The 12,216-nt window shown below is 38.9% G+C and overlaps 2 protein-coding genes across 2 annotated transcripts in view; one reads left to right on the forward strand and one right to left on the reverse strand.

Moving 5' to 3' along the window:
* LOC137184754 (uncharacterized) overlaps nucleotides 1–3,280 on the reverse strand; it is a 41,350-nt gene extending 38,070 nt beyond the window's left edge. The window contains exons 1-2 of the transcript XR_010928713.1: nucleotides 2,750–3,280; nucleotides 154–218 (exon numbers count right to left, since the gene is read on the reverse strand). The gene's annotated coding sequence lies outside the window, so the exon portion shown is untranslated. The remainder of the gene's footprint in view (nucleotides 1–153; nucleotides 219–2,749) is intronic.
* ogfr (opioid growth factor receptor) lies at nucleotides 2,382–11,183 on the forward strand. Its single transcript, XM_067592729.1, has 7 exons — nucleotides 2,382–2,708; nucleotides 3,268–3,333; nucleotides 3,752–3,833; nucleotides 3,927–4,005; nucleotides 5,556–5,622; nucleotides 8,375–8,523; nucleotides 8,615–11,183. Exons 1-7 carry the CDS (start codon nucleotides 2,577–2,579, stop codon nucleotides 9,720–9,722), a joined length of 1,683 nt encoding a protein of 560 aa, XP_067448830.1. The 5' UTR covers nucleotides 2,382–2,576; the 3' UTR covers nucleotides 9,723–11,183.
* The last annotated feature ends 1,033 nt before the right edge of the window (nucleotides 11,184–12,216 follow it).

Genomic DNA, 12,216 nt, shown 5'->3' on the forward strand with positions numbered 1-12,216 from the left:
ACATAGCTGATGGGCAACAGATGTGTCTTGGCAACCAGTTCACAAATAACCAAAATCTTTACTAGCTAAGACACTCTAAGTTTTAATGGAACCTGCTTTAGTAAATCACTAGTTTGAAACACACAAACTTAGCAATGGGAATATAACGATTACCTGGTACATCTAGTCTTGATGAGCAGAATTCCCCCTGATGACCCTCGACTCCGCCTAGCAGACTCCTGCGGGGATAAATTATAGGAAACTCATAGTTACAAGGGGGAGATAGAGTAGTAAACAACTCCGACAGTCTCTAAATTCCTGGCAAATCTCCTACTAACACAGCCAGACTGGGTTTACATAATTATTATAATCTCTGTGCATATCAACAAATCTTTCCATCTGTATTAGACTCATTGAGGATAAGGCAATAGGGAATCCATTTCATGAAGCAGCGGCACTAAATAGCAACAGCAAATACTGGATGCCTGCAGAGCCCTCTGGTTTCCACAGTAACTAAGACCAAAAATAGAAACCCACACCAGCGGCCATTCAACATTGAATCCCCTGTGATAATACATGATTCTATTTATACCTCCCCATGTATAAATGCATCTGTCCAATTACTGTCAAAAGATGGACAACATGGTCCAATTATATGTTCACACCTCTGAATCCTCCTTTGTGCCAGTGGACCTTGTACTAGAACAATTGAATCCAACTTACAATGCTGTGATACTGAAGATATTACCCATGTGTAAGACACTTCTACTGAGAGCTCAGACTGGATTCGCAGATGAATTGGACTGTGTTTGGACTATGTGCATGTAAAAAAGAGCAAGAAAGAGCGTGCAAGTATGAATGGCTGCTTCAAGGTGTGGTTACATAGAACTGCAGGGTTATTACATGTTAATGACATAAAGTCCAATGCTTCACTCTGGTCAAATTAGAGCTGCAAGAATTAGTTGATGAGAAAATTAATCAGCAACTGTTTTGATAATCAATTAATTTTTTAAGTCCTTTTTTTTAAAGCAAAAATGCCAATAATGTGATGGTTTTAGGTTCTCAGATTTGTCCTTAACAATTTAATCTTAATTTCGTTAATATCTTTGAGTTTCTGTTGTTTCAGACAAAATAAGACATATGATGACATCATTCACCGTGGAAAATAATCGTTATTTGTAGCCCTAATTAAAATTGTGCAGTACTGAGTATGATCTGTTTTCAAATGTGGCTCATAGCTGTCACAGTGCTTTTCAACAGGCTCAACAAAAAAAAGCCAATACTTGTTATTTTGGGTATCACCCTTTTGTGACACCCTTTAGTGTTATGTTGTAGTTTAGGAATGTCAAAGATAACTGGGGTGACTAGGCTGTCAAACTGATCTAATATCAAGCACAGCAACATTCTGCATTTGCTGAAAAGATGCCTGCTTCTCCTGCTCTTGAACACCAGTCTTAAATAAAGCTGAAACAATTAGTTGATAAAGTCAATCAGCAGAAGACTTATCAGCAATTATTCTAATAATCGGTTAACTGTTGAAGCAATTTTTCAAGCAAAAATACAATAAATTTCCTTGTCCAGCTTGTCCGATGAGAGGATTTGAAGCTTTTATTTGAGTGATGTGATTAACTGACTAACTTTGGGTTTTGGGCTGTTGGCCAGACAAAACAAGAAATTTGAAGATATCACACTGGACTTAAAGACATTATATTATTAATCATATTAAAATGATTCACTATTCATTAAAATAATGACATCCTTCCTTGAGGAGATCAGACCAGCAAAAACTCTTTTGGATATTTTTCAAAATCCCACATTTACAAATTAGTTTTTAGTTGATTATTTGCTATTTTTTATATCTTTCCTTTTGCAAAACTGATTTAATGTTTGTTCTGTTTGATTAGTAAAGTGCTTTGCGACAGCGTTTAACGCTATATAAATAATCATTTTGATTTTCCTACATACCTAGCTTCAACACCTCTACCATTCATTATGAAGAGCATATAGTTTTTGCATCTAAAAAACATGATCAGAGTTGCCAAAATTTCTGCTTGCATCAGCTGATTTTCTCCTTAACAATAACATTTTATTTCCCTTTATAGATTAGATTTATACTGTACTTAAGACTCTCATCAACTGGATTGCATTTATCAGAATCAATTACACCAGCCTGTATGGTGCCTTGACGGAGTGTCGGAAAATCAACATACTCAATAGAAACAATGAAATGAACGACCTCATTAAGTGACAAATAACACTAATACACTGATCCCGAGAGGCAGAAACTGGATGCTACATTGTCAGATTTTCTGTTAGGCGTGTTTTTACAAGACTAATTGTGTTAGTAACGATGTGTAGAGTTGCGTGAGGGTTAAATTACTGCTACTTAGAAGGGGCACCTGAAGGCAGCATCAGTGCTGCAGCCGCCAACGGTGCCGCTGCCTGTCTGATGGTCGACTGCAAAGACGGATGGTCAGGGCCGTCCCCGTCTAACCTGAACATGAAAGTGTAACTTGATTCACGCCCGTTTATATCGCTAAACTAGGTTACGCGTGTATTTAGCTTTAGCTAGTTATTTAACGTATTTTTTTAAAATAATGGAGGACGACTGTGTGTGTGAGTACGACTCGACCTGGGACACAGAGAGTGATGGAGACGACCCGGCCGGAGAGAGCCAAACCCGTCGGTCAAGTCAAGACAAAAACAAATCTGGGTGGACTTTAGTAACAGTACGTGCTTTTAATTATTACTCTACCAAACCATAACTTACCTAAATGATGCCATGGCATGTGATATGGTGACTCCTAACTCATTGCTTATGCACTCGGCCAGGCGTTTGCTGTTATTGCCATGACTGGAAAAGCTAATGTTAGCTTTATGCCTTAACGCTGCTGCTACTGCAGGCTTGCTAACTAGCCTAGCTGGCTGCTGTGACGATAGCTTACTTTTGACGGGTTGTAAGTAGCTGATGTTACGTCGAAACATTTATGTTGGGACTGCTTACAGCGATTACTGTTCATAGTTTGTTATTCACGTTAAAATGATTAACATTAATTAACTGCTGAACCCTTTTGCCAGAGTAGGAAATGGATTAGCATGTCAATTTTCCTCATCAGTAGAAACATTGCAGGTTTTGTCGTCATTAGTAATTATGACAAAACCTGTTATAGTTGCAGTAATTTCAGCTTTTCATAACAATAATAATCCCCCCCTCCCCACCCACTCTCACCGTTATATAACGGTGAGATATTGCACGTAGGTTAATTTCACTTTTACTTTCATTTGCAGTGGCATCACACGCCCAGAAACATGAGGGCAGCAAAGGACATGCAGAACTACAGGAGAGGATACCCAGTAAGTAAGGTTAAAGGACCAGTGTGTAGAATTCAGTGGCATCTAGCGGTGAGGTTGCAGATTGCCCCCCCACCACCCACCACCCCCCCTTTACCTTCCAAGGAGTTGGAGAACCTATGGTGGCCGTATTTGGTTTGTACATTCTGGGCTACTGTAGAAACTCGGTGGTGCAATATGGTGATCTCCGTGGAAGAGGACCCTCTCCCTATGTAGATTACGAAAACACAACGATTCTTATTTTCTGGTGATTATACACTAATTAAAACATACTTATGAATATTATATTCCAATTCATGCCAAGTCTGTTCAGCTATACGTCACTAAATTCTACGCACTGCACCTTTAAATACACCGTTGAAAAGCATCTCATTTCTCACAACTGAGAGGGGTCAAATTATGCTCTTTGTTCTTTTGACAGAATCTTACAGATGACGAGTGCTCGGAGGACAAAATGAACAATTTGCAGTTTTATCTCAATAAATATCCCTCCGCTCCTGATGGTAATATATTATAACTTTCTCAGAATGTGCTGTCAGTGTTTTTGAAAAGTTAAATGTGTAATGACATGATGCTTTCTTGCTTATGTGGCACAGATGTCTACATTGACTCATTTCTTAAAGAATGGAAAAATGACTACAAACGACTGGAGAGAGTTCACTCGTACATTCAGTGGTATGTATTGTGTAAACATTGTGGTGTATGTTTTGGCTGTGTCCAATGTGAGGTTGCAAAGCTAATGTCATCTAAATCTGGTGACCTTGCAATCTGTGGCATGTTGCACACTCTTAAAGGATAGGTTCACAATGTTTCAAGTCTGTCAGTTGTCCATATGAACACTGAAAGAGGTTTTCTTCTCTGTAATAATTCCTCTTGTTCATACTGGCTATTAAAAGATCCCCTTCAAATGCACTCTCAGTGTAAGTGATGGAGGCCAAAATCCACAGTATGTTCACACAGTCATTTTGTACTAAAAGTTTGAAGCTTATATGATGCTTCAGCAGTCTAAGTTAGTCATATCAAGTGGATATCTGCCGCATTTACAGTCTTTTTAGCACAAAATTCCCTCTTTTTGTTTTCTCGGACAGCGTTTCCCTGTTGAGCTGCGGTGGAAGTATAGTAACAAAAAGAGGAATTTTGGCACCAAAAAGACTAACGTTGAAAGGTATCTGCTTGATTTGACTAATTTGGAAGGCTGAAGGCTTCACATTAGCTTCAGATAAACGTTTAAATACATTTTTGCATGGAAGGAGGCTTCATCACTTACATCGTAAGTGCATTATGAAGGGATCTTACAATGTATGTTGTGCTCCTGAAGCTCTTGATTAGCAAAACGTGTTGTAAGGCTAATGTCTGCTGCACCATCACATGTCTAAGGTGAGCGTGGGTGGTTTGATAAAAAGCACTGTAAGAGAAACAATCTGCCAGTGAACAAGTCAGTAACTTTGTATCTTGTTTTTAAAGCAGTTATAGCGATATAAATCAATATGAATCAATTAGTTGTTTGATCTATAAAATGTCAAAAAAGAGTGAAACATGTCGATCACTGTTTCCCACAGCCTAAGCATGCAACTTAAACTGCCTTGTTTTGTCCCGACCAACAGTCCACGACCCAAAGATATTCAGTTTACTATCATAGAGGACTGAAGAAACCATAAAATATTCACATATAAGAAGCTGGAACCAGAGAATTTAACAATCGACTAGCCATTGCAGTTCTAAAACCAACTTTAGAGTAACACACATTCCTCTACTTTTTAAGTACCTGGTTCAAGCCCTTTGTTCCAAATTAAATGGTCAGAGTAAAAAACTACCCATTTCATGTATTAGCTACACTACATTTTATCTTTCAAAATGTTGAAATTAACCTCCAAAGACTGTGATTGCTTACTTTTCATCTGCCTAATGACAGTTTTCTAGTCTCAGCTGTCACTAAATACAGATTCGACGAAAGAGAAACTATGATTAAGCTGACACTTCATTCCAGCGAAGCCCAGAAGGATGTCATGCTGTCTGTTGACACAGTGTTGCTGCTGGTCAAGACTGTTTATTAGAAGGATGTATTTAGTAAAATCATAGGGTTTCAGAGTTGTATGTGGTGTCCTTTTTGTTTTGGGGTTTTTAGCAGTTGCAGAGACGGTTGACATAAGTGCGTTAGTGTATTGTTTCTTTTTATGTTAACTGGTTTTGTGTTGTTTCTCTCTTTAATCCTCTGCCATTGTAAGGCTGTTTCCACTGCGAGAACCGGGGGTTAATTACATGGCTTCAGAACTCACCAAGAAGGAGATTGAGGTGAGTGAGACAGCAGATATTTAAATGAATGCTCAACCACAACAGTTAAATGTGCAGAGTTTGTTTGTCAACCGTAACTCGCAACTTCGGGTGCAACGTAAAGCAACGCAGGAAATTAATTGGATCATTTACATTGATGACACAGAACCATATCTGATGAGAGCAAAGCCAGAATTGAATGCCGTCCAATGAGTTAAATATGTATTTCGGATGCTTTGGCTAGAGATGCGTGATATTAGACAGGCTGGTTGAATCATCCAGAAAATTGAACTGATGCCATAGTTTCTCTATGCTCAAAAATGGCTTGAGTGATAAATTCTTTCAAAAATGAGCTGCAGAAGTAAAAAGCTTGGCCGTCCTGGAGGCCTAGCAATTTCCAGTAAGACTGACTGGGGGCCTTTGTTGTACGCCATCCTGCTCTCTCCCCTCTCATTTCCTGTAACCTTTCTCTGGTCCAGTATCAAAACGAAGTGCCCCAAAAATACTTAAAACAATTTAAAGCTGCATATCTAATGAAATAATGTATAAAAATACTGCATTGTATTATGTAAATATCTTTTTTCCAACATCATTATTCATAGATTCAGTTGTGCTTCACAGCGCTGCAGCCCAGATAAAGACATTTTCCACATTTTATCATTGTCCAATAGTGTAGCCTGTCTTAGGGGATAATGTCTCTCAAAATGTTAGATAAAATTTGGCTATTTTCCATTAGAAATATTTCATATCTTCAACTCAAAGCTTACTAAAAGTTAAACACAGTGGCCACCACATAACCGCTTCAGGTGACAGCTGTAGCATTGTTGCTTAATTATAGACCTGACCTACTCTTCATTCCCTGTTACCAACCTCACCAAACATTTTCTTGCATTGCAGGACACGAGCACATCAGTTATCAACTCACACTGTCATTTATTAACATCCGTCTGTAGAGAAAATATCTGAATAGCTTGGGAAACCTGTGTTCCAAAATATTAAAGTCTTTTCATATGGACATCACAGACACATAAACAGTGTTTCCCCTGGGATTTTTTTCAGCAGCTTTACTGTTGTGTGCGTGCCTGTATTTGCGCACAAAAACAGTGAAATAACTACTTTAAAAAAGTACTTAAGAATTGTCCCAGACAGGTTTATTCATGTTCATCGAGCCGTGTGTGTGATCATTTACAGGAGCTTTTGACACCAGAAGAACTCTGGAGGCCCAGATAGCTGTAGTTGTAATTAAATGTCAAAGAATGAAATGGCTCAACACAGTCAGGGGGTTTGTGGGTTATCCCCCAAGAAAATCTGATGTTATTTGACTAAAAACTATGCATTTTCACATCATTTTGGACCTACACAACACTGGTTGTAGTTTTTCACAGTACACTCAGGCATTAGCAAGGAGAAAAGTGAAACAAATATGCTCACTGATGACGTAAGCACTATGTCCTGAAGTAATCCTAGTTCAGAACAGGATTAGAATTGATTTCTATTTTAAATAGGCTTGGGCGGTATCTATTTTTTCATACCTTCATACCATCCTGACATTTCACTGGGTTATACAGTATATGACGGTATTTGTGTAAAAAATACCGTGATGATTGCGGGTGATTGAAGTCATTGTAGCGTGTATGACATTGTTTAGCCTACAATGCTGTGTGTCTAATATGCAGTTAGCCTACTTAGATGAGTCTTCCTGGATTTAAATACTTATGGCCCATAGAATAATGAATAGATTGGAAATAAGGGCCCTTCTTCCATGGATTCTTGCTGGAGGACCCTTGTTGCCGCAGAGGATACCGACACGTCCGTGGGCTGAACAGAGATGATGTGCAGATGTTGCTCTTTAGCCACAACTTTCTTGAGGCAAATGGTGCACACAGCTTCGTCCATGTTAGCTGGCTCACCTTTATCATCAGGACTGAACCCAAAATACTCCCAAACAGAGAAAGCAGAGGCATTTTTCTTTTTTACTAGTCCTGTAACGCTAACCCCACTACTAGCAGTCGCTATCTTTCTCAGCTCAGCTGCCTGTTTCACCAGTAGAGACTGACCTCTGGTGGTGCGTACTGTGCACTACATCACCTCAATACAGCGTCTCTGAATCAGTTTATTAGAAAGAGGAGCCTCTGTATTATTGACGGTATTGAAAATCATACCTTCAGGATTTCTAAATACCCTGGTATACCATGTAGTTGTCATCAACTCGTGTAAAATGTTACCTTTCACTTCACCTGGTTCACTCTCTCCGCTGGCCTCTCTGCTCTGTGTCTGTGTACGAGTGGAGGAGCTGAGCCCCGCCCTCGATCAAACACCCACACAGGGAGCAGAGGAGAGGACGGAGAGTTGAAGCTGCAGCAATGACACTAGTTCCTATTCGCTCACCACTAGCTCTAGTCAGTTGCTTGAAGTGGAGGATGTGCGCGTGGTTTGCATTTGTCGTGATCATTATGTACAATGTGAAATTTCAGTGGTGGTGTTCATCATTTAGCAGCGGCGCTGCTGTTGAAAGCATATAGGGGAAACACTGCATAAAAATAAACCTTAAGCTTTTTTTACTTTTTTTTTTTTTTTTTTTTTACTGATAACTATACCAATTTCTGGCTAGCTAGGAGTGCAAACCTATTGGATACCCTGAACATATTGGTTTCCATGTATTTATTTACAAGTATGATCCCTGTTAGTGTGATGTGTGATCACAAAAGCTGTAGAAATATCCTACAATATTTTGTCTCATTCACTTTTTATCTCCACCGTATGTGCTTGCCAGGCCTTCAAGAAGAATGAGGATGCCAAAAAGAGACTAGTTGAGTCCTATGAACTCATGTTGGGCTTTTATGGCATCCGTCTGGTCAACAAGGAGACAGGTGAAGTGAAACGAGCAGAGAACTGGAAGGAGCGCTTTGGAAACCTTGAGCGGTAAATATTCAAATATTCTCAAGTAAGCAACTTCCGAGATATGTACTTTTTTTCTTTGTAATTTCAGCTTCAACTGTCTCATCTCTCACAGGAATATGCACAACAACCTGCGCATCACTCGTATCCTGAAGAGCCTCGGAGAGCTGGGCTTTGAGCACTATCAAGCCCCACTTGTGCGCTTCTTTCTTGAAGAGACTCTGGTCAAGAAGACCCTTAGCAGTGTTAAACGCAGTGTACTCGACTACTTCCTGTTTGCAGTCCTGGATAAACACAAACGTCAGGAGCTTGTGCGCTTTGCCTACCTTCACTTTGAGCCAAAGGATAAGTTTGTGTGGTGTCCCAGAAAGATTCAGAAACAATTCAGGAAGGCAGAGAAAAGATCTGATGCTGTTGGGAATGGAGATGGAAAGGAAGAAGTGTATTCCCGGGGTAAAAGCAAAGACGGAGAAGCAGTTGTGCCACAAAAAGAGGATGGACCGGATAATGTTGCAAAAGCCCAGAAAGGAACTGATAAAACTTCAAGTAAAGACAAAAACAAACTATCTGAAGCATCCCCAGAGCCAAAACAAGAAGCTGAGACTGTAGGAAATGGAAATTCAGAGGCTGAATCTAATAACGAAATTTTAGGAAATGGAAATGACTCTACAGATGATGTTGATGAAATGGATCAGTCACCCAGTCCTGACACTGTGATGGCAAAAACTGAGCCCAGTGCAGACAGTGAGCTCAAATTTACCAACAACTCAAAGGACACCATGCAGGAAGCAGACAACATTATGCAAACAGATGGGGACATTGACACTGAAAAACCACCGAAGAAGAAGAGAGAAGATAACAAGGTGCTGCCAAGCAACGGCTCTACTGGGGACTTAGCCAGTGGGCAGATGGAGGAAAAAGCTGGTGCTAATAAAGCCACTGGTCGAACGAGCCCGTCAGCGCAAACCCCCCTTAAGACTGCGAAACACTCACCCTCTCTTTCTTCAGAGAGGGAGGAAAAAATCCCAAGGACTGATTTTAATCAAGTGCCAGATAAAAAGAAAGAGGAAGAAACGTCGCAGGCAAATGCGTCGGCAACAAATGGGTCACTGACGAGCACTGACAAAGCTGCAGGTGAACAGACAAATGGGAAGGAGTCTGAAGATGTTGATATGGAATCAAACCCCCCCTCGAGCTCAGACCAAAATGTGGGGAATTCATGAATAAACTAGATGATTGGAGAAAATACAATAATTGTGGATAAATGAAATGTAATATAGGGACAGAGTATGACTTAAAAAGACTTTCTGGGCCTTATTTCTACTATGTTTGATGTTTAGATATTGATTCTTTTCACTTTGAAGGAGTATGTGACTCAGTTTATACATGGCCATCAGACAGTGTTAAAAGATAAGGTTGGTGATATTTTATATATTTTTTTAATTATCAACAAATCTCATGAAACGATCAAAACCAACAGTGTGTTAGTCTGTCTCTTAATACTTTCTGACTTCACTACCCTCTCTGTGGCATTCAGCCTCAAGCCCATTCATTCATACAGAGGACATGAATCTTTAAAAACAAGTCATGAATATGTAGTTAAATTTTAAAAGGCAAAATAATCTTACAGCTGGGAACTGTAGCTTTTAGCAAATGTTACTGATACAGGAGTAAATAATAGTTTTGTTGCAGTCTATTTCCAGTGGCGGATTTCGGAGTATTTACGGCAGCAGGATGGTGTGTATGGGATCAACTCAAAACAAACTACAGTGCCCATGTTCATAGTAATGAAGGGACATGTCACCCAGTTCAATAGTGTCGCTCATTTGTGTGTTTTTAATAGCTTTTAGACAACAATGGAGCTCTATGGCACAGTGTAATAAGCCATATCAGGTTTTAGATACACATACAATAAATGTCAAAGGATAATTTCATTGTAGGTTTCAGTCTTCTCATGGGATTTGTTGACAACAAAAATATATAGAATATTACCAGACTTATCCTTTATGGTAGTAATAACTAAGACTGTCTGCGACTGATATTTAATATCTACAGAATACATAAAGCACTATTATTAATGTATATCAATGAGATGATGGTTTCAGCCTTTTTAACACCTTAATACTTTCACAACAGAACAATTTTTTTGCACTGAAAAATAATGAATTGGTTGGTTTTGTTTGTTTTTGGGCTGTTTTTGTGTAAGTAAAAATGTTCTGTACTGGTTTGTGTTTATGCTGGACCCCACTGTTCAAATGGATTTAAGACTGAATGTCACTTAAGTTATATTTCAGTAATGTTGCACAATCTGTATGTTTTCATGCAGATGTGGGAAGAAGACTATATGAACAACTGAAAGCCTTGCCAAAAATGTGATTGACTGGTTGATTGTACAATATGTATGTCTTCTTGGCAGAATTGATAAAGCTTTGGCTATAATTTGAAGTCCACTGTATGTTAATTTGAGATGGGTGCAGTCCATGAAAATTTACAAGCCAGGGTGATTATATCGATGCATCTTTTTCTATTTGCACTTTCACTATTAATTGTTGAAGTTCAAGTGGTATTTACATAACAAAATTGTAATAACTTTACAAAAGTGCTGACTTCTTTATATATGACTTTTGTCCCAACTAAATACCTGGCTGTTTAAAAGCAGAATAAAGTTATATTATTTTCTGACACTTTTATGAAATTAATCTGTGTTTAGCTAAAAGTCTAAATAGCTTTATAGTTTATTAAATCACAGTTCTCAGGATAACACCGGTAGATTTCAGCTTTTCTTCCTATTCTTGAGACTCTTCTTGGATTTCCTATTGCAGCAGCATACAATATACTCAGAAATATCAGTCTTTTTTTAATTTTTTCAGCAAATAAACCAAGCCTCAGTGAAGTGACTCACAAAAGATATTGTTGAGGCCTCAGGATCAATGTGGGGTCAAGGGTTTATGTGTAAAGAATAAGGAACAGTTACAGAATATACCGTTGGGAGTCTGAGCTTGCTGTTTGTCATTACGTTGTCCATGCCGGACTCAATCGCTAGATCTACTAGATCTACTGGATCTACCCTTTCCTTGTTTGGAATAATACAATTAAAATGTTTAACACATTTTTTGGCTCTTTTTCAGTTCAGATCAAGTAATGCTCAGAAATACTTGTCTTCCATGACAGAAGATGTGGATATTTCTGGGCTGTTATTGGTCTCCATGTTGACTATGAAGGTAAGAGGTGGTAATAATGTCTGCTATTCCTATATTATGCAGATTTTTCTGGTCAGGATATTTGCAGTTATTGTGCCCCACTTACGCAGTATTGATGTAAGCATCACTACCAAACTTGAAATGCAGCCATACTCTTCATCCCACTCTACACTGCTGCAAAAATGGTCTTGAAGGTTCATGATGCATTAAGGAACCTGTAAAATACAATGTCAGATTAGACTGAAGAAGTCAGTGTGGTGCTGTTTGGTAATTTAAGGTAATTTACTGATGCAGATTTTGAAAATGCCATGCAAATTAAAACTTGATCAGTTAAAGGTGAGCGCCACTGATTTTACACATTGAGGTCAGTTTTACTCGTCTTGAAGAGGACTACTTGGCCTGTGAGAACAGTTGTACATCTATAATGTCTTTTGCGGCTCTGGAGGAGTTTAGAAAATGACCCTGAAGATGTCGTAGTGATGTCATCAGTGGTTATTTCAGCATCGGTTTCTAACAG

The sequence above is a fragment of the Thunnus thynnus genome, chromosome 6 (assembly GCF_963924715.1).
Source record: "Thunnus thynnus chromosome 6, fThuThy2.1, whole genome shotgun sequence".
Taxonomy (NCBI): domain Eukaryota; kingdom Metazoa; phylum Chordata; class Actinopteri; order Scombriformes; family Scombridae; genus Thunnus; species Thunnus thynnus.

What these genes read in the sequence shown, in the direction of transcription:
- ogfr (XM_067592729.1), top strand. Translation starts at nt 2,577, where the DNA reads ATGGAGGACGACTGTGTGTGTGAGTACGACTCGACCTGGGACACAGAG. An exon ending in GTTCACTCGTACATTCAGTG is followed by an intron (nt 4,006 to 5,555) that starts GTATGTATTGTG and finishes TGCCATTGTAAG; the next exon opens with GCTGTTTCCACTGCGAGAAC. An exon ending in TCACCAAGAAGGAGATTGAG is followed by an intron (nt 5,623 to 8,374) that starts GTGAGTGAGACA and finishes TGTGCTTGCCAG; the next exon opens with GCCTTCAAGAAGAATGAGGA.